General features: G+C 35.2%; 2 protein-coding genes and 2 non-coding genes across 6 annotated transcripts in view; 2 read left to right on the top strand and 2 right to left on the bottom strand.

Moving 5' to 3' along the window:
- Window positions 1-20,249, top strand: part of LOC108183429 (uncharacterized) — a 94,153-nt gene that overhangs the window by 35,400 nt on the left and 38,504 nt on the right. The window contains exon 6 of the mRNA XM_087249010.2: window positions 14,430-14,443. Within this exon, the coding sequence (XP_087105136.2) occupies window positions 14,430-14,443 (14 nt within the window). The remainder of the gene's footprint in view (window positions 1-14,429; window positions 14,444-20,249) is intronic.
- Window positions 4,549-19,687, bottom strand: LOC148682197 (uncharacterized). 3 transcript variants are annotated; one of them, XM_088650816.1, is made up of 4 exons: window positions 15,377-19,687; window positions 11,921-12,065; window positions 6,695-7,165; window positions 4,549-5,441 (listed from the first exon to the last, which is right to left on the bottom strand). In XM_088650816.1, exons 3-4 carry the CDS (start codon window positions 7,063-7,065, stop codon window positions 5,393-5,395), a joined length of 420 nt encoding a protein of 139 aa, XP_088506942.1. In that variant the 5' UTR covers window positions 7,066-7,165; window positions 11,921-12,065; window positions 15,377-19,687; the 3' UTR covers window positions 4,549-5,392. The 3 variants fall into 3 exon arrangements, with proteins under 3 accessions (XP_088506942.1, XP_088506943.1, XP_088506941.1); XM_088650817.1 differs by having other exon boundaries at window positions 18,608-19,687; XM_088650815.1 differs by lacking the exons at window positions 11,921-12,065; window positions 15,377-19,687 and adding exons at window positions 7,264-7,679; window positions 7,862-10,335.
- Window positions 12,713-12,869, bottom strand: LOC148682198 (U1 spliceosomal RNA). The gene has a single exon (XR_015944391.1). It is a non-coding gene; the product is annotated as a U1 spliceosomal RNA (small nuclear RNA).
- LOC137495100 (U6 spliceosomal RNA) lies at window positions 19,229-19,330 on the top strand. The gene has a single exon (XR_015485197.1). It is a non-coding gene; the product is annotated as a U6 spliceosomal RNA (small nuclear RNA).

Here is a 20,249-nt window from a genome sequence, read left to right as displayed (position 1 = left end):
TTTTCAAGATTTTTTTCAATTTTCAAGATTTTTTTCAATTTTCAAGTTTTTCAAGATTTTCTTCATTTTTCAAGATTTTTTTCAATTTTCAAGATTTTTCAAGATTTTTTTCATTTTTCAATTTTTTTTCATTTTTTAAGATTCTTTTCAATATTCAAGATTTTTTTCAATTTTCAAAATTTTTCAAGATTTTTTCATTTTTCAAGATTTTTCAAGATTTTTTTTCAATTTTCAAGATTTTTTTCATTTTCAAGATTTTTCAAGATTTTTTCAAGATTTTTTTTAATTTTCAAGATTTTTCAAGATTTTTTTTCATTTTTCAAGATTTTTTCTTTTTCAAGTTTTTTCAAGATTTTTTTCATTTTTCAAGATTTTTTCATTTTTCAAGATTTTTTTCATTTTTCAAGATTTTTCTTGATTTTTTCATTTTTCAAGATTTTTTCATTTTTCAAGATTTTTCAAGATTTTTTTCTTTTTCAAGTTTTTTCAAGATTTTTTTCATTTTTCAAGATTTTTTCATTTTTCAAGATTTTTCAAGATTTTTTCGTTTTTCAAGATTTTTTTTCATTTTTCAAGATTTTTTTTCATTTTTCAAGTTTTTTCAAGATTTTTTTCATTTTTCAAGATCTTTCAAGATTTTTTCATTTTCAAGATTTTTTTCAATTTTCAAGATTTTTCAAGATTTTTACAATTTTCAAAATTTTTTCATTTTTCAAGATTTTTCTTGATTTTTTCAATTTTCAAGATTTTTTTTTCATTTTTACAAGATTTTTTAAGATTTTTTTTTCATTTTTCAAGATTTTTTTTAATTTTCAAGATTTTTTTTTCATTTTTCAAGATTTTTCAAGATTTTTTCAATTTTCAAATTTTTTTCATTTTTCAAGATTTTTCTTGATTTTTTCAATTTTCAAGATTTTTTTTCATTTTTCAAGATTTTTCTTGATTTTTTCATTTTTCAAGATTTTTTTCAATTTTCAAGATTTTTCAAGATTTTTTTTCATTTTTCAATTTTTTTTTTCATTTTTTAAGATTCTTTTCAATATTCAAGATTTTTTTCAATTTTCAAAATTTTTCAAGATTTTTTCATTTTTCAAGATTTTTCAAGATTTTTTCAATTTTCAAGATTTTTTTCATTTTTCAAGATTTTTTTCTTTTTCAAGTTTTTTCAAGATTTTTTTCATTTTTCAAGATTTTTTTCTTTTTCAAGTTTTTTCAAGATTTTTTTCATTTTTCAAGATTTTTTCATTTTTCAAGATTTTTCAAGATTTTTTCGTTTTTCAAGATTTTTTTTCATTTTTCAAGATTTATTTTCATTTTTCAAGTTTTTTCAAGATTTTTTCATTTTTCAAGATTTTTCTCAATTTTCAAGATTTTTTTCAATTTTCAAGATTTTTCTAGACTTTTTAATTTTTCTTGATTTTTCAATTTTCAAGATTTTTCAAGATTTTTTCATTTTTCAAGATTTTTTTTAATTTTCAAGATTTTTCAAGATTTTTGCGTTTTTCTTGATTTTTTTAATTTTCAAGATTTTTCAAGATTTTTTCGTTTTTCTTGATTTTTTCATTTTTCTAGATTTTTTTTAATTCTCAAGATTTTTCAAGATTTTTTCATTTTTCAAGATTTTTTTCAATTTTCAAGATTTTTCAAGATTTTTTTCATTTTTCAAGATTTTTTTCAATTTTCAAGATTTTTCTAGATTTTTTCATTTTTCTTGATTTTTTCAATTTTCAAGATTTTTTTCATTTTTTCAAGATTTTTTTCAATTTTCAAAGATTTTTCTAGATTTTTTCATTTTTCTTGATTTTTTCAATTTTCAAGACTTTTTTTCATTTTTCATTTTTCAAGATTTTTCTAGATTTTTTCATTTTTCTTGATTTTTTCATTTTTCAAGATTTTTTTCATTTTTCAAGATTTTTCAAGATTTTTTTCATTTTTCAAGATTTTTCAAGATTTTTTCAATTTTCAAGATTTTTTTTCATTTTTCAAGTTTTTTCAAGATTTTTTTCATTTTTCAAGATTTTTTTCAATTTTCAAGATTTTTCAAGATTTTTTCATTTTTCAAGATTTTTTTCAATTTTCAAGATTTTTTTTCAATTTTCAAGATTTTTCAAGATTTTTTTCATTTTTCTTAATTTTTTTCAATTTTCAAGATTTTTCAAGATTTTTTCACTTTTCAAGATTTTTTTCATTTTTCAAGATTTTTTTCATTTTTCAAGATTTTTTCATTTTTCTTGATTTTTCAAGATTTTTCCATTTTTCAAGATTTTTCAAGATTTTTTCATTTTTCAAGATTTTTTTTTCATTTCTCAAGTTTTTTTTTCATTTTTCAAGTTTTTTCAAGATTTTTTTTCATTTTTCAAGTTTTTTCAAGATTTTTTTTCATTTTTCTTGATTTTTCAAGATTTTTTTATTTTTCAAGATTTTTCAAGATTTTTTCACTTTTCAAATGTTCAGTTTTTGTGATTTTTTGCGATTTTTAAAAAAATTTTCATTTTTTGTGATTTTTCAAAAAATTTTCATTTTTTGCGATTTTTTGCAAATTTTAAAAAATATTTCATTTTTTGCGATTTTTAAAAAATATTTCATTTTTGCGATTTTTCAAAAATTTTTAATTTTTTGCGATTTTTCGAAAAATTTGCATTTTTTGTGAATTTTCAAAAATGTTTACTTTTTGTTATTTTTCAAAAAATTTCGATTTTTGGTGATTTTTCAAAAAATTTTCATTTTTTGCGATTTTTCAAAAATTTAAATTTTTTTGAATTTTTTATTATTTTTTATTTTTCGTGATTTGTTTTTGTGCTTTTTCAAGGTTTTATAATTTTTCGTGATTTTTCTTGATCTTTCAAGATTTTTTCATTTTTCTTGATTTTTCGAGATTTTATCATTTTTCGACATTTTTAAAGATTTTTCAAGATTTTTTCTTTTTTCTTGATTTTTTCATTTTTCAAGATTTTTCAAGATTTTTTCATTTTTCAAGATTTTTCCATTTTTCGAGATTTTTTTTCATTTTTCTTGATTTTTCAAGATTTTTTCATTTTTCTTGATTTTTCAAGATTTTTCCATTTTTCGAGATTTTTCAAGATTTTTCAAGATTTTTCCATTTTTCTTGATTTTTCTTGATTTTTCGAGATTTTTCAAGATTTTTTTTCAAGATTTTTTATTTTTCGAGATTTTTCAAGATTTTTCAAGATTCTTCCATTTTTTTGCGATTTTTCAAGATTTTTTCATTTTTCTTGATTTTTCGAGATTTTTCAAGATTTTTCAAGATTTTTTCATTTTTCTTGATTTTTCGAGATTTTTCAAGATTTTCCATTTTTCGAGATTTTTCAAGATTTTTTCATTTTTTTGCGATTTTTCAAAAAATGTTCATTTTTTGCGATTTTTTGCGATTTTTAAAAAATATTTCATTTTTTGCGATTTTTAAAAAATATTTCATTTTTTGCGATTTTTAAAAAATATTTCATTTTTGCGATTTTTAAAAAATATTTCATTTTTTGCGATTTTTAAAAAATATTTCATTTTTTGCGATTTTTAAAAAATATTTCATTTTTGCGATTTTTCAAAAATTTTTAATTTTTTGCGATTTTTCGAAAAATTTGCATTTTTTGTGAATTTTCAAAAATTTTTTCTTTTTGTTATTTTTCAAAAAATTTTCATTTTTTGCGATTTTTCAAAAATTTGAATTTTTTTGAATTTTTTATTGTTTTTTATTTTTCGTGATTTGTTTTTGTGCTTTTTCAAGATTTTATTATTTTTCATGAGTTTTCTTGATCTTTCAAGATTTTTTCATTTTTCGATATTTTTCGATTTCTCGAGATTTTTTGTGACACTGAAGCGGTTCCAGCAGTACATTCTCAGCAAAGAGATAGGCTTTATTTTATTTTTAAAATATTTTATTAAAAAATATATATCATGCTGGCAACATTTCATGCAAACTACAACTTGTAACTCACAGAAACCCCCAAAGGACAAGCCTCTTCCTGCAGTGGCGGCCAGCTCCAGCTCATCGGGTTCTAGAGGTTACGGTGGATGAGCAGATGATGCGCTACTTGTGAAAAACCCTCAATGCTTTTGAAGCACAAGGTGCACAGCAAATTCATTGGTGTTCAATTTTTAAGTGTTGTGGTAATTCAGAGTGAAGTGTTAAAATTCTAGAGTTATATAAAGTGTCATACACTAAAGCTCCAGCAGATCTTTATGACACACAGACATCAAGAATCAGGATATGAACCTCAACCATGGTTGCTAAAAAGAAAAAAGCTGCATATTTCATGCTGGGTGCCAGCATAGTACAAAGCTCCCAGCATGCATTGCATCATAAATAAATTATGCAGCTTTATGTTGTTACAATCTCTTTCTTTTTATTTATTTTGTGTTGTGTTTGGGAGGTAATATTTCAGTAGTTTTTTTAATTGATTTTGTTTTTTTGTTTGTCACCATCATTGAGATTCAAAGACTAATTGTTGATGTCTGTGTGTTTTTAAGTGCTGCCATAGCTCAAACATTCACATTGTAAATCATGCGTTTAAAGTCATTAATTGTTAAAGCTTCAGTGGTTTCATTTATGTATTTTATTTATTTCACACACATAACTAATATGACACTGAATTAGAAAACAAGCAGGAGAAGATGGCTTTGATATCATAGTTAATCTCTTCAGACTGACTCTTACATTTTCTTTTGAATTTTCATGCTACATGTAAGAATAGTGTGATTAGCACTAATAATTATAGCATCCAAATAAAAAAACCATTTTATAGCAAGAAGTTGAAGAGCCCTACTAAAGCAGACTCTGTCCTCCATCATGGTGACTTCAAATGAACAACAGAAATTTCATAAAGAGCTTTTGTTTACATGACAGAATTAAAGCCAAAGCTCAGTAATAAGTGAAGCTCCATGATGAGTTCTTTAATGTGATGAGTTGTTTTAAAGATGTTGAAAATAAAAATACATTTTATTGTGTAATTTGTTTATTTTTTTATTCATTATTATTTTATTTAAGGTTTTATTCTCAGTTGATTTCATCTTTGGTTTTGGCTACTGCTGCCATTATTTTGATATACATTTTACATATATTTTAAACAATAAGAGTTTGCTAATTAACACTCTCTGAGTGGTAATTTTTTTTTAACACTTTCAAAAGTGTTATTTTAAAACTTTTATAGTGGTTTCCATATAAACACTGAGGGAGTGTTAATTTGAACTCTAAGGTAGTTAAATCTACAATCTAAAATTTGCAGTGTGTATAACCCTTTATTATTGTCTTTAATTGTTTATGTACCATAGCATAATCAATGAAACACAACATCAAAACACTGTGCTGATGAGATTGTCTTCTTGCTGCTTTGACACTGACTTTTGCCTATATTGTGTTTTTTTTTTTTGTCCTTCTTTAGCAGTTGAGGACAAAGGCGGTCTGCTGAAGAAACCACTCAGCCCCTCTGAAAGACAAGGTATATCACATAATAAATGTCACTTATTAACATTTATTCATACTGTTGCAGCATGAACTACAGTTGAGGGTGCTCCTGTGAAATATTTATTCAAGGTAATGGAGCAAGGACATTTTCACAGTACTTAGGATAGTATATTATCTTCTGAAGAAAGTTTTATTTGTTTTATTATTTATGTTTTTCTATTGGCTACAGAACAAACAGTGTTAAGCTAGTTAAGCCTTTACTTTCTCAATCTGAATATGGTAGCACTTCAGTATAATAGTCCTTTAGTTAATCAATTTACTAACACTAAGTGTCACCAATCTTGTGCCGCCTTTATTAATTACAGTTCAACATTAATGCATTATTAAAATCCAAAGTTGTGCTTGTTGACATTATTTCATGCACAGTGCATTAATGAACTAACGTTATTTAACTTAAACATAAAAAATAATTAATGTATTAAACTTCTAAGTCATGTCAGTAAATGCATTAACTAATATTAACTAATGAACTATTACTCTAAAGTGTTACCTTAAAGGGTGACACTTTACAATAAGTTTGTATTAGTTAATGTCAAAGCATTTACTACCATAAACAAGCAATGAACAATACACTTAATACAGTATTTGTTCGTGTTACAGTCATCCATGCCAGCTCACAGTCCATCAACTAAGCATTAAATATTATTTTAATAAAGCATTAGTACATGTTGAACTATGATTAAAAATGCTGTACAAGCATTGTTCATAATTAGTTCGTGTTAGTAAATACATTATCTAATGAAACCTTATTGTAAAGTGTGACCCAATATTATATACTGTCATCATGGTAAAGATAAATTATAAGAAATTAGTTATTAGAACTATTATGTTTAGAAATGTGCCTGAACAAGTCCTCTCTCCATTACACATAAATTGTGAAAAATAAAGTCCAAAATTTAACAGGGGGGCTTATAATTCCGGCTTCAACTGTGTGCATTAATAAATAAAATTCATCACACCAAGACACTGTGTTCTGATAACCACAACTGTGCTCATTTAGGAGCCGGGGAAGCAAATAGAAGAAAACGTTCCTGTGCAGATCTTTCACAGAAGCCCCACTCAGACTCTCCACTGTCTGCTGTAAGTTCATCGTTTATACATCACAATTAGGTGGTGTATATACTCCTGAATACAGTTTTGTGAGCATAGATGGGGAGACAAATGTGCAAAAAGTATGATTATGTCAATGAAAAAGGTTTTAACTATTATACTTACTTTGTTGAAGGCTCCTGCGTCGACTTCTTTATTGGAGGCTCCTGCATCAGCCTCATCAGTTCCTGGCCAGTCTTCTTCATCGGCTCCTGCGTCAGCCTCATCAGTTCCTTGCCAGTCTTCTTCATCGGCTCCTGCATCAGCCTCATCAGTTCCTTGCCATTCTTCTTCATCGGCTCCTGCATCAGCCTCGTCAGTTTTTTCCTCGGCTTCTTCATCGGCTCCTGCATCAGCCTCATCAGTTTTTGCCTCGGCTTCTTCATCAGCTCCTGTATCAGCCTCATCAGTTCCTGCCTTGGCTTCTTCATCGGCTCCTGTATCAGCCTCATCAGTTCTTGCCTTGTCTTCTTCATCAGCTCCTGTATCAGCCTCATCAGTTATTGCCTTGGCTTCTTCTGACGTTCAACCTAGAAGGTCATCTGGTGGGTCAACACACAGTGACCCAGCACATTCTGAGGTAACTGTCAAAGTACTCTGTGGATGTTAAGATAAGAAAAATGTATACTTTAATACTAAAAAAAAATCAACTTTAACTGATTTTAACACAGTTTTGTCTCGGTTATTCTAATTACCAGGTGTCATTTGAGGGTTGGCACAAGATGTGGGAGTCTGGACATACTGTGGCTTAAGGAGGATGCTGAAAGGGGACTCTTTCAGAGGGCCATGTCTTATAAAGACAAATATGGAAACAGAAAGTGGAGGAAAGTCCTGAAGGATGACCGGATGTGGTTTCACCCTCCAGAATTTCCTGGAATGGTGGAAGGAAAAGTCCCCTCAGCAGACTTTCGCAGCTCCGTTTTTTTCTGGAGACCAGTCGGTGTGTGGCGTTACAGTCTTCGGTGCCCAAGGTCTGACTGCCCAGCACGCACCAATCAGAAGGCTTTTCTCTACCGTTGTGGGTATTCATCCACGGTAAGACAGATCTGCCACATGTCTGGCTGGTACTCCATGCTGACTGAGGTCCTGGCATGCAACGCCTGTAGAAAGGCTGCAAAGGAGTCGGAAGAGCATACTATTGGTCGTTTCCTGTCATGGGATCAGTGCATCCTTAACCAGCTCAGTCCAGCTCACAGAGCGGTGTTACCTGCTGTCTTGACGCTATGGTGAGTCTCTAGCAGAATACAAATCATTGTGAAATTATGCAGAGTCTTAAAAAAAGTTAAGATTCACCATCATCTAATGATTGTGTTGCTCCTATGATTCTAGGCGTGGCGTGGACAAGCAGGTGATCCGCCTGATGAGGGTCGCACTGAGGGAAACACCATGGTGAAGGTTTGGAGACAGGTGCAGGAGAGCCACTGCGAGGACTATCTGCAGAGAAAGGACTTGTACACCACTCTTCTCAGCCAGTACAACAAACCTGGGAAAATCACTCGTAAGTCAGAGTTAATTGTTTTCTTAAATGGATAGTTCATCCAGAAATGAGTAGTTTTAAACCTTTATGAATTTCTCTTTTATGTTAAACACAAAAGAAGATATTCTAAAGAAAGCCGAAAACCGGTAACCATTGACTTCCATTGTAAAAAAACAAACAAATACTATGGAAGTCAATGGTTACAGGTTTCTGACATTTTTCTAAATATCTTGTTTAGTCTTTAAAATAAATCCATAATGTTTTGAAATCATTAAAAGGATCAGCAAATGATGACAGAATTATTATTATAATTTTTAAATTCCTATCCTTTTGAGCATTTATTCAAAGATTAAGTAGCAAAGTGTCTGTTTTCTCTGCTTTTAGGGAGTTTGTGCCAGCAGTTCCAGCGACCACCAGCACGGAGAGAGCCGCCATCTGCCAGACTGATGAGAAAGGCGTTTCTTATTTCAGAGGCAGATAACATCGAGGACTACCGTACTCAGATCATGTCCACATTTGGCAAAGTCCTGAAGTACGACTCCACCAAGAAGGTAAATTTAACACAATGGAAAATACGTTAGTTTGGAAACGTATTGCAAAACTTTTTTACTGTTATTCTTTTAGGAAATAGCTCTACGGTCAGATCATCATCCAAAGTATGCCCTGTTCAAGTCTGCCCTCTCTGCTGCCGTCTTTGCCTACAACAAAGACGACATGGCTCTTCTGGTACAGGCGATACGTGCCGGTCACCCAACCAACTATGCCTCCCTGACTGACAGCCAGATCATCGAGCTGCGTGTCAGTAAATATGACCTCAGCCATTACGTCAGGAGGATCACAGTTGGTGCCCAGGAAACATGTGCGCGCTTGCAGTGCGCCATTGATCTCCTTAGGGAGCCGCAGGGATGGATGAGAACCAGGTGCATCTGTTTAAGGACTCTGCAGCCATCGACCACGTCTGGGAGAACCAGCAGAAGCACCTTGAATGCATCCAGGGTCCACCAGGGAGGAACATGTACACCATCACCAAGTATGTGACCCATAACGGTGTTCGTCTTGCGCGGTACAGTACGGTGAGAGGAAGCAACAGTCTGGAGGGCTTTCATTCCTTTCTCCCTGACATGATCCCGGGACCCCACTGTGCTGCCGTCCCGTTTCAAGTCTATCTGCTGGCTGGCATCGAACGCTGGAATTCTAACAGGGAGTCAGCCAGCGTCCAAGGGCGGAAAGGGAGGAAACATATGGTGTACATGTCTCCTCTGGTCCATCGCCTAAACCAAAGGTGCCAGGAGCTATTTGGGGAGGTGGAGGAGGCAAACTACAGGCCTCTGGTTCCTGCTGGTGATGAGCGCATTGGTCTGGAGTACCTGTTTTCCCTGTCCTCAGAGCCCTTCAGTGCTCCTGATCATTACGCTCAGACTAGAGAGACACTTCAGGCAGATGAGGATGAGGACGAAGATGTTCCTGCTGGGGTGGCAGAGGAAGAGCCGCAGGAGGAAGATGATGATGTGGGCTACTCCTCAGACCGCGAGAGGGACAGCCTGACTCCTCTGAGGAACCGTCTGTGCCTCACCGATCAGGCAGTGGCTGCTGAGTTTGACCCCTGTGTGGAGGACGTGTGCGGTCCCAATCATCTGCCTGGGTACCAGCACGTAGAGGATCTGTGTAAAGTCCTTGTTGAGATCGCCCTGGAGGAAGGAAAACTTGCCCTAAATGAGTCGACCAGGCAAAAGGTCATCAGCGCCTGGAACAAGCTTGACCTCCATGACCGCAGCATCCAACAATTCGACAGCCTCTACTCTGCACGCTGGGGCAATGCTCTGTTTGGCCGCACCAGTGGAGATCCGACTGAGGCGTCCCTGGTGCAGAAGCTCAAGTTCAGCCAGCGCTACTCAGCCGCACACTTGGTGGACTCCAGAAAGAACCAGCTGATGTACTGCCTGGTCAAACAGCTGTGGCTTCATCCTGGTGTTGGAGGAAAAGCTAAAGGGTCACCGCTGAAACAGCAGATCACTAAACTGTACCAGCGTGTGCAGCAGAGAGTGACGGTGGACGATGATCAGCTCAGCAAACTCGGGATTCCCATCCTGAAAATAAATTCAAAGTGCGTGAGCGAGTTCATCAGGAGGCAGGAGGCACTGTCAGCCACAAACGTCACCGACCAGGGTCTGTCTGTCCTCCGTCGTCACCAGAGCGTCTCCAGCACCAGCCAGCCCCCCGCTGAGGAGCTTCAAGAGGAAAGACCCCATACCAGCCGGCCTGCAGTGCAGTATCCCATCACCACTTCTCTGGCCGGCACCCAAAAGTTGAAGCAAAGGCTCCCGCAAATCTTACCTGTCCCTCCCTCTGCTCTTGCTCAACCAGTTCCTGCGCCGGCCCATTCGATGCCCGCAGGACTCCGGCACACACACACTTCGCTGACTGCACCTCCCGCTGTTTCCTTGCCGCAGGCAATCACTCCGCTACTGTTGCCCTCAAGATCAACAGTCTACAAGAGGAAAAAGGCAGAACTCAGTGGCTCTGGACATCCAACCTCAGTGAAGGTTTACATCTGTGCTCTGTGTGGCCAACCAACTCAAGGCCACAAGAAATACAGAAAGAAGAGCTACTGTGAGAGCTCCAAAGCCTCCACGTCCACAAACCTTGCTGGGCAGACGTTTGACTGTTTTGAAGACTTTAAAAGGGCTGTGGACGTTCTCTTGGGCTCTCAGTCTCAGGCCTCCGAGTCTGTCTAACTGGACCTCTATCCATGTTGCGGTTCATAGTTCTTGACTTGTAACAGTGTTATTGTTGCAAAAATGGATATGTTATAATAACAGTTGGTTGTTCGAAAGTTTACAGTGTTTTACACTAATCTGTTGATTGTTGTAACACTGGTATTGATGCAAAAATGTATGTTATAATAACAGTTGATTTTTTAAAAGTTTACAGGTTTTTACGGTTTGCACTAATTTGTTGACTGTTTTTTACACTTATTGTTGCACAAATGTTCGCAATATTAACAGTTGACTGTTTCAGAGTACACATAGTTTTATACTAATTTGTAGATTGTAACTTATTGTTAATTTACAAAAGTTAAGCTTTTTTTTTTTACAGTTTGCACTAATTTGTTGATTGTTGTAGAAACAAATTTTATATTAACATTTGACTGTTTAAGTTTACAGTGTTTTACACTAATTTGTTGATTGTTGTAACACTGTTTTGTTCCAGAAATGTATGTTATATTAACAGTTTATTGTTTTACAGTTTACAGTATTTCTTTAATTGTTTTCTTGTTTTTATTTATTTATGTATTTATTTATGTTTATTAAGTATATATTATCATAATGTTATTTAAAGTACTTTAATATAATTATTTTATTTAATTATTTATTTATTATAAAATTTTAGTAATAAAAAATATAAAATTATGTTATTTAAAGTACTTTAATTATTACTTTGTGATAACTAATGTTGCTTTATATACTTTAATTGTTAGCTTAGTTTTTTTTTAAGAGGATTTTTTTTTTTTTTTTTTATATCTAAATGCTTGACCTGGCAGTATTTTTTTATGTATACAAATATATTCTTATATCTATAACTGCTATCAGTAATATTAAAACTAATGATTGTAATAGTAATGTGTTTTTTATTATGTACAAAGTATATCTATAGTATACATTTTTATGTCAGGCAGGTCTAACAATATGTTTAGAACTTTTCTTTTGCACTTTTAATAAATTTGGATAATAAAATACAATCTCGTGTTTCTTTTTGTATGTGTTGGAAGGACTTCATTGGTTTTTAAAAATTGACTAAATCTTCTGATTTTGAATTTAATTTAGAATCATTATCTAAGTCTATGACAATAATATGCAGTCCATTTTAATAGTAACCTCTGGTACAGGCGCTCTGAAAAGTCTATTGCTCCTCTGTGTTTTTCCAAGTCCAGCTCTGGAGTCGATGACAGCTTATCCTGTTGCCGTCAGATGGGATGCCAGTGGATTCATCCTTAAACCACACTCCAACATCAAGCTCCACCTGCAACACACAAATACAAAAACAGTACATTATTCAAATATTCTATGCCATTACACTCTCAAAATAGAACTGTTGTAATTTGTTACAAAGTAGTTAGTTATTATAATTAAAATACTTACCCAGTAACAAAGTAAGGGATTATTATTCATTTTATGTAATTGTATTACTGCTATTAGAAATATGATGGTATATCTGTATAATATAATAGAACAGAAGCAAAATGTTTCCATTTTTTGTTATACAAACATATTTAAGAATAATTCTACTAAACATTATGCATTTATAAAAAAGTTTGACCTTTAATTACTACTATTAATTATATTACATATGAATATTTTATTTATAGAACTGATATTACATATATTAATTTATATATTCCACTTGTTGAGGTTTATGGGGATTTTGAGTGAACCATTAAAAGTAATTTAATTTAAAAAGCAATTTAACTTTAATAACAAACTTATTAAATGATCATTTCATGGTTCACTTTTATGCACAGTTAGGGTTGTTTGCTTTAATTTCTAAAGCACCACACCATATGCAACATGTTCCGACAGTTACTACTATTTGTTTTGATGACATCACCAAGGGGTTGTTCACTCGCAAAATCAGTTCATTCATGGTTTGCTGAAACTCAATCAACCAATCAGGTGCTGTAATTGCCTACACATCTAAAATGAAATTTGCACGCCGTACAGGTCGATCGCCATTCGCAGGGGTCAGCGTGGCCGGAGTGCAATGGCCAAGCCTCGCCCTGGGTGAACCACCTTCTTGATCATGGTATCTCCCCTGCCAGGTAAGTATGAGTTGCCGGGCGGCGCAAATGGCAGCCGCCGTTTTCTATCGGCCGTACTCCAGGGCGGTGATGCCCAGCCACCGAGCGTGGGGAATGGGCCAGCAACCCCTGTCTCCTGACGGCGCTGTACTTGCAGCAGACGTGCCTGTGCTTGCAAACCACTCGCTAGTAACTGTGGCAACGCATGAAGGGTTTGAGCTTCCTCCAGATGCTTGCTTCGTGTTTTGTCATCAGTTGGGGCTGCCAACACATGGATTCCTCTGGACGCACTCGATCTGGGGATAACAGACCCTCTATGGGGGGAGGGGATCCTCCTGTTCTTTCTTTCTTTTCCTCCATCTGTTTTCTTTCTCTACAGATGCCGTTTTTCTCTGCTTAGTTTCTGATTTGGTCTATTTGGACATGTCGACCTCCGGCTTTGCTGCGGTTCGGACCGCCTTTGCCTAGAGCTCCGTGCTTTGCACTCTCGCCTTGTATATTTCGTGTCCTGTTTTCTTACGTCAGCCTATCAGCACAGTGCTCAAACGACATAGCTTGAAGAACACGACGGGATCTACAAACGTTCCGCAAAAGAACTTCACTGACGAAAGCGGAAGCGCTAACGGAACAACCTCCCGCTGCAGGCACCTTACATTCCTGAGACGGGAAACCACCGACGGCTGGCTGCGAAATTGCCTCTGGTTCAGATTGGTTTAGAACCGTCCCTCTGCCCAAAACGCCACAGACGTCTGCAAAAGATTGCAGTTCTTGAAACAAAGTTACCTCTGATCCGAGCAGAAGCGTTCGCTTACTTAACGGCAGATAAAATGATGACCTTTCACACGGTCTGCATTCGTTCCGTCAGTAACAGCGGCAGGCCGGCAAATAAAATCCTGACGTTCCACAGGGCACACTCGCTTGGCGGACAAAAGCCACCGGGCGCCCTCTTTGCGTGTTCCTTCACCTGGTCAAACCGCTTTGAGGGGGGACCTTTCGAGTAGTTTTCGGCGTCTGAACAGACTCTTCTCGCGACGGGTGGGCAGGCCTTCCACAGGCGCGCGCAGCTCAACGGGAGCAAAAGAGGCTGGGCAAAGGGCGAGGAAGAGAGGGAAGCGACGCTCCAGCCGGGTCCGACGCTACCGCCTGAACTCTGTCTTGAACCACTGTGCTCAGGGGAGAGCGCGAACGCAGTCCCCCACTACCAGAAATTATGCAGTCGAGATTCCCACATTTGGGGACAGAATCTGCCCAGGGAACGTGCAATGGTAACTGTAGACTGTAGACTCTCGTCCAACGAGAAGCCGCGATTGTCTACAGTTTGCTTAGACCATGGGCTAATCGGAGGGATGCATTGTCTAAAGTTTAAAATCAGGGCCAATCAGCGCTAAGGATTTTCCAAAGTTTCTCTTGCTCTGAATGCTCAATTTATCGGGTCAGAAAGTTCATCTGCCGAGATAAATTCGTATGTTAAAGTGATTTTGTGTGGAAAGTTATTTTTATACTGTTATATTGATGCACAGTATGTTTTGTTCACGACATGTATAAAATATCTCACTTTTTGAGCAGTATTCGTGAGGCTGCGCCTTCAGAAAGTACACCTGTCGTAGAGATTTCGTGTGGTAAGTTATTTTTATACTGTTATATTGATGCACAGTATGTTCTGGTTACATCACGTTCGAAGTTTTTCACTCTTTGTGCAGCATTTTGTCTTTGTTCGTGAGGCTGCGCTGTCATCAAGTACACCTGTCATAGTGATTTAGAGTGGTAGGTTATTTTTATCCTGTTCTGATAAACAGTATGTTTTGCTCACATCACATTTAAAATATTTCACTGTGTGTGCAGTATTTTGTCTGTGTGCCTGACGCTGCGCTGTCAGACGTTCATCCATTACAGAGATTTTGTGCGGTAAGTTATTTTTATTGTTACATTAATGCTAAGGTCACATCATGTATGAAATATCTCATTCTTTGTGCAGTGTTTGGTCTGTGCTGGTGACGCTGTGTCGTCAGAAAGTTCACCTGTCCTAGAGATTTCGTTTTGTAGGTTATTTTTATACTGTTATATTACTTACATGTATATATGGCTGCACAAAAACTGAAAAAGTTTAGCTTATGTATTATTTTCAACGCTCGTGTCGGTTTGATAGCTCCATTTACATAGTAAACAGTTGTTTCATTAAAATATAGCAACCATCATGCTAATAAATAAATATCCCTTCATATACAGCAATATATGTGACCATGACAATTATTATCATTAGTTGTTACTATGAGAAGTGAAGAACATTTTAAGATTTTAGCTGGGACAAAACATATGATCCATACCTGTACACAGTAATATCATCAGAGTAAAATTTACTCAGTTCAGAGAACATTTGGTCCCTCTCTAAATTGAGTAAAATTTACTCAGCCGCAGAGTTAAAGTTAATGAGCCGATGATGAGTTTAATTAAGTGATGATTGAGCACTGATGATGAACACCTGCTGTTAATATGCAGAAACAGAAGAGAAGCAGCAGTAGCTACGCTCATTGCTTACCTGATTGACTTTATTTCTGTCAGTCTTCGTGAGGAGCTGCCGTCCGTTCGTATAGGTTTAGACACAGAGACTGCCGTCCCTGTTATTAATAAATATTTTAAAACTGCGTCGGTTCTCCGCCTCCTTCTTTCTGGCGGCCAAAGGGCCATGAACTTTATTACAGTGGTGCCGAAGCCCGGGAGAAGGAGGGACGCGTTGTCCAGATGCCCTTGCCACTGAGAGAGGTGGCGAGTGTTTGGGAGTTAACCCGAGTGGGGGAGAAACCTGTTCGTCTGCCCAGAGTGCCGGGACGGCCTGAGGCTGGCGAGGAAAGGATCTGCCTGCTGCCGTCTCCCAGCATGGGGAGGAGCAGGAGACGCAGGGCTCACCACCGAAGGGGAAAGTGCTGAAGGGAGCCATCCCACAGAACCCGGGGGAGTTGCCGCGATCCACCATGATGCCAGAGCCTGCATCCATCCACGGAAGCGGAGCAGGAGACCAGAGATGCCGCCAGCCAGCCAGGAGAACCGCCGCCGGATGCCAGAAGACGGACGGGTGGATAGATTCCTCCACAGGGCTCCCAGCACGTCATCGCATCTCTCAGCTGGTGGAGGACCGAGGGGCAGCATGTCTGGAGAACCGAACCCCAATTTTTTTTTCTTTTTCCTCTCTCCCCTTTCCTGGTCTACTCTGTCTTTCCTTTTTTTTCATCTCCTGTTCTCTCGGCCCATCTCATATAGGTCTCGCAGGGGCTGTGGCGCCAACCCCCCATTGTCTCCGTAAGCAGCTGCCGTCCCTGTTATTAATAAATATTTTTAAACTGCGTCGATTCTCCGCCTCCTTCTTCCCGGCGGCCAAAGGGCCGTGAACTTTATTACAGAGACTTATAGTGAAGTCCAGTGTTGTAATGAGAAACTAAATCATTTGGTGATGAACGGTTAGTAATTTCAGGAAGAGAGTTAATACTAGCAAAAAAAGGATTCTAAATTAATATGTTTTATGTTACGGAAGGAAATAGTACGGAGAGATTTGGTGGAAGAAAGAGAGAGTGCAAAATTAAATCAGAGGAGAAAATTATCCGTTATAGGGAGTTCCTCAGCAGAGAGGTCAATGGGTGAAACACCAGAGCAGCAGATGAGGTTGAGGGTGTGTCCTTTAGAGTGTGTGGGAACATTGACATGCTGTTGAAGTCCAAAGCTCTCAAGACAGGATATAAAATTTCTTGTAAGGGAGTTATTAAAATTATCCACATGAATATTAAAATCTCCTAAAACTATAATATTAGGTGAGAGGGTGGTAATATGTGTTAAAAAGCAGCAAAGTCATTTAGAAATTCATTATTTAGTTTGGGTGGACGATAAATTATGGCAACATTTGTAGGTGTGGATCCAGAAAATTTTGAAATCATAGATTCGAATGAAGGAATAATGTGAAAATGTTTTTAAAGAATATGAGAAAGATTTTCAAGAATGTGTACTCAAAAATTTCTACATTTGTTTCAGAAACAAAGTGCATAAAAGACCAGTTTCAGAACAATTTTGGAAAAAAATATTTGTGGAAATAGACGAAGAGGGAATCTGGAAGAATTTAAAATGGAAATATTTAGACGCAAAAATTGAAACGTTGGATTATTTCATCAGACATAATGTTATTTTCACTGAAACAAAACTGGCACAAATTGGAAGCAGTGAGAATGCATTATGCAAAATATGTGGACTGGAAAATGAAGGTATTATGCATTTGTTTTTAAAATGTGTTGAATTAAATACATTTATGGCAAAGTTAAAAGAAAGTATTAAACAAATGATGCCAAGTAAAACAGAGCAGATTGAGGAGACAGAATGGTATAAAATATTTTTATTTGGTTTTAATTAGGGATGCACCGATATGGATTTTTTGGCCGATACCGATAACCGATAATTCTTCAGACTTGGAGGCCGATAGCCGATATGTATAGGCCGATAATTATAAATATTTTAAATTGTTATATTTTTATACAGCAAACTTCATAAAAGATTGAACTGCTCTTATGAACTGAATAGTCTATACTTGAAGCAAAAAAGCTATGATTATGAAATTGCAAGGTGATTATAGACCTATATTCACCATTTCACATAAATAATTGCACATTGATTATGATGAAAATAATAGTTTAAATAACAAAATTATATTTATTTAACAAGCAAGTTAAATATACTTAAATAGGATAAAAATTAAAGAGCTAAGGACAGAAACCAGCTCAAATGGTCATGAATAAAATGTGTTACAGTGATGTACACATCTACAAATATGTCATGTCCGAAAAAAAGGCTTTTTAGAGGTGTTTTGACAGTTTAGAGCCACCGTACAAGCAAATAGCTAAATACAGATAATACGTTTTAGTACGTTTAGAAAATACGGCACAGATTTATCCTATTTGGTGTTTTGACATGTCACATGTAGGTGCTGCTTGTCAATCAGACAGCGCTTCTGCGCTCATTCTTGCCGTCAATCGCTGAAAAATGATCGATGAATAGTTTGATAAACCACTGAGAGTTTAACTCAACTGTAGAGGCAGAGTTGCCATCAGAGTCAGATTTTGATACAAAGCCTGCATTGAGCTGACTTTATGACAAACACAGAGCAGAATATAAAGAGCCCCTTTGACTGAACTCACCTCTCCCCGTGCTACAGTGTGTGTGTGTGTGTGTGCGCGGTGACAGCTCTCACGTGAACTTGTTATAGTCAATATGAATATTCCAATCAAACTGAATACTATCTTACATCAACAACACATGACCAGCAACGCGTTGATAATAACAAATAATAAGATTACAAACAACAATTATGTTTACACGTGTTGTAAAATGTGCGAGTCCTTTAACAGGACTGGGCTGCAGTTTGGGGTGTGAGTGAAGCGGAGGGAGAGGGAGAGAGAAAAGAGGAGCGTTTTTTTCGCAATGAGACCATTTTCTGTGATGTTCCCTCTTTGTTGACTTACTTGTTGTACCACACGGAAAGTAATAAATATTTTGGACCAAGTTACACGTGTCCTCTTTCATTCACCAGCTGCAACTAAAAGAGTTAACCCTGAAAAGAACATTATTCGGCCCTGGAGTAATAAGTGAATCTCCCCTGCTATCCCTAACACAACAAAGAGACAGAGCAGGAAAGGTTTCCACATGTAATATTTTTCCTGAGGCGATTTAAAGCAAAATACACAGTGACACTCAATCAAGCATATCTACAATGACAAGGAACGTGGTTACTTACTGAGTTATTAATGCACAGCAAGCCACGCGAAGAAAGGACAGACTTAGAGGGAATAATCAGTGTGAGGAGAGATCCATTATATTGCACTGGGCAAGTCTGAACAAGTTCAGCCCATGCGTGCGCGAAGCAGGCAGGTCTGTACAATTACATAATTTATTGGCTTAAAGATATCGGCCTAATTATGACATCGGATCGATAACGATAATCTTAAAAATAGCATTTATCGGACAATAACGATATGGGCGCCGATATATCGTGCATCCCTAGTTTTAATGGAAGTAAAACAAGAATTGCCAATTTGTTTCTATCAGTTGCAAGAACTGTAATTTGAGAAAGGAGAAACATTGTTAAAAATAAACATGCTAAAATGGAGTTATGGACAATGTATAAAAGAAACTGGAAAACTATATTAAAACTGTGGAACAATATTTTAGAATGGAAGAAAAAGAGACTGAATTTTACAAAACGTTTATGTTGAATACTCCTTATATTATGTACTCACTAGATGGTTTGAAAATAGATTTGCCAGAATGATTATGCTTGTTGTTTTCCTGTTTTGAAACCAACATAATGTCATAAGTAATGATTGTAAATGATATTTTAATATGCTTCTGAACTGATGTTTTGAAAAAAAAAAAACATATAGTTGGATCGATACAGAGAATATTAGCATGGCCCCTGCGAAAGGATGACACGCAAATCCGTGAAGCGCTCCATATTGCTGTTTTAGTGCGTGGATAAAAAAAAGTTATTCGAGTCACAACAGATAACCCACTCTTGGGACACTGTAGCTACTGAACAAATATCTTTAAAAAAAAAAAGCTGAAATGTACACAGAGATTAGAAATAAAATGTTTATTTACACAAAATATATAACCATTTATACTTTTAACATATTAGGGCAGTACAATATAGCGTAAAATTATTTTATTATCACGACAGTTTATGCAATATTTAAAAACAAAAAAAACAAACGTATGATAAATTATTATTTTATAAACTACCTTCCCAGTAGTTGGTCAGCTATTTGCTAGAGCAGCTCAAAGCTTAACCCAGAGCTGTAAATAAACACTAATAGCAGAAGTTAACAAGAAAAAAGAAAATGACAACAGCCAATCAGAGTCAGAATATCTTGCTTATTTGTTTAAAAAAAATGATGTTTGCACCTTTACAGTGTTTTTAGACTTAGACTTAATTTTTAGAATTAGTTATTTGCATCTTAACAATATCTTTTAACTGTTTAATTTTTTTAAGTAAAAGATTTAATAACACAGATAAAAAATGCATTTTTGTAGGGAAATGTTATCTTAGAAATAAGAGCATTTAGAAATAATAGCATTTTCTATGCTATCATAAATGTTATTTTAGAAATAATAGCATTTTCTATGCTATCATAAATGTTATTTTAGAAATAATAGCATTTTCTATGCTATCATAAAGCCCTACAACTTGTACATGTATATTTCTATTTGTTTTATACAAAATAAACATTTATCTTGCTTAGTTGTTTTAAAGACTAAATGTTTGCACCTTGACAGTGTTATTAGACTTATAATTTTTAGAATTAGAGTTAATTGCATCTGAACAATATCTTTTAACCACTTAATATTATTAGGTAAATGATTTAATAACACAGAAAAAA

The sequence above is a fragment of the Danio rerio genome, chromosome 4, assembly GCF_052040795.2.
Source record: "Danio rerio strain M-AB ecotype USA chromosome 4, GRCz13ab, whole genome shotgun sequence".
Taxonomy (NCBI): domain Eukaryota; kingdom Metazoa; phylum Chordata; class Actinopteri; order Cypriniformes; family Danionidae; genus Danio; species Danio rerio.
This window is presented reverse-complemented; position numbering and strand designations above follow the sequence as displayed.

What these genes read in the sequence shown, in the direction of transcription:
- LOC148682197 (XM_088650816.1), bottom strand. Translation starts at nt 7,065, where the DNA reads ATGAGGCTGATACAGGAGCTGATGAAGAAGACAAGGCAAGAACTGATG. An exon ending in ACGCAGGAGCCTTCAACAAA is followed by an intron (nt 5,442 to 6,694) that starts GTAAGTATAATA and finishes CTTGTCTTTCAG; the next exon opens with AGGGGCTGAGTGGTTTCTTC.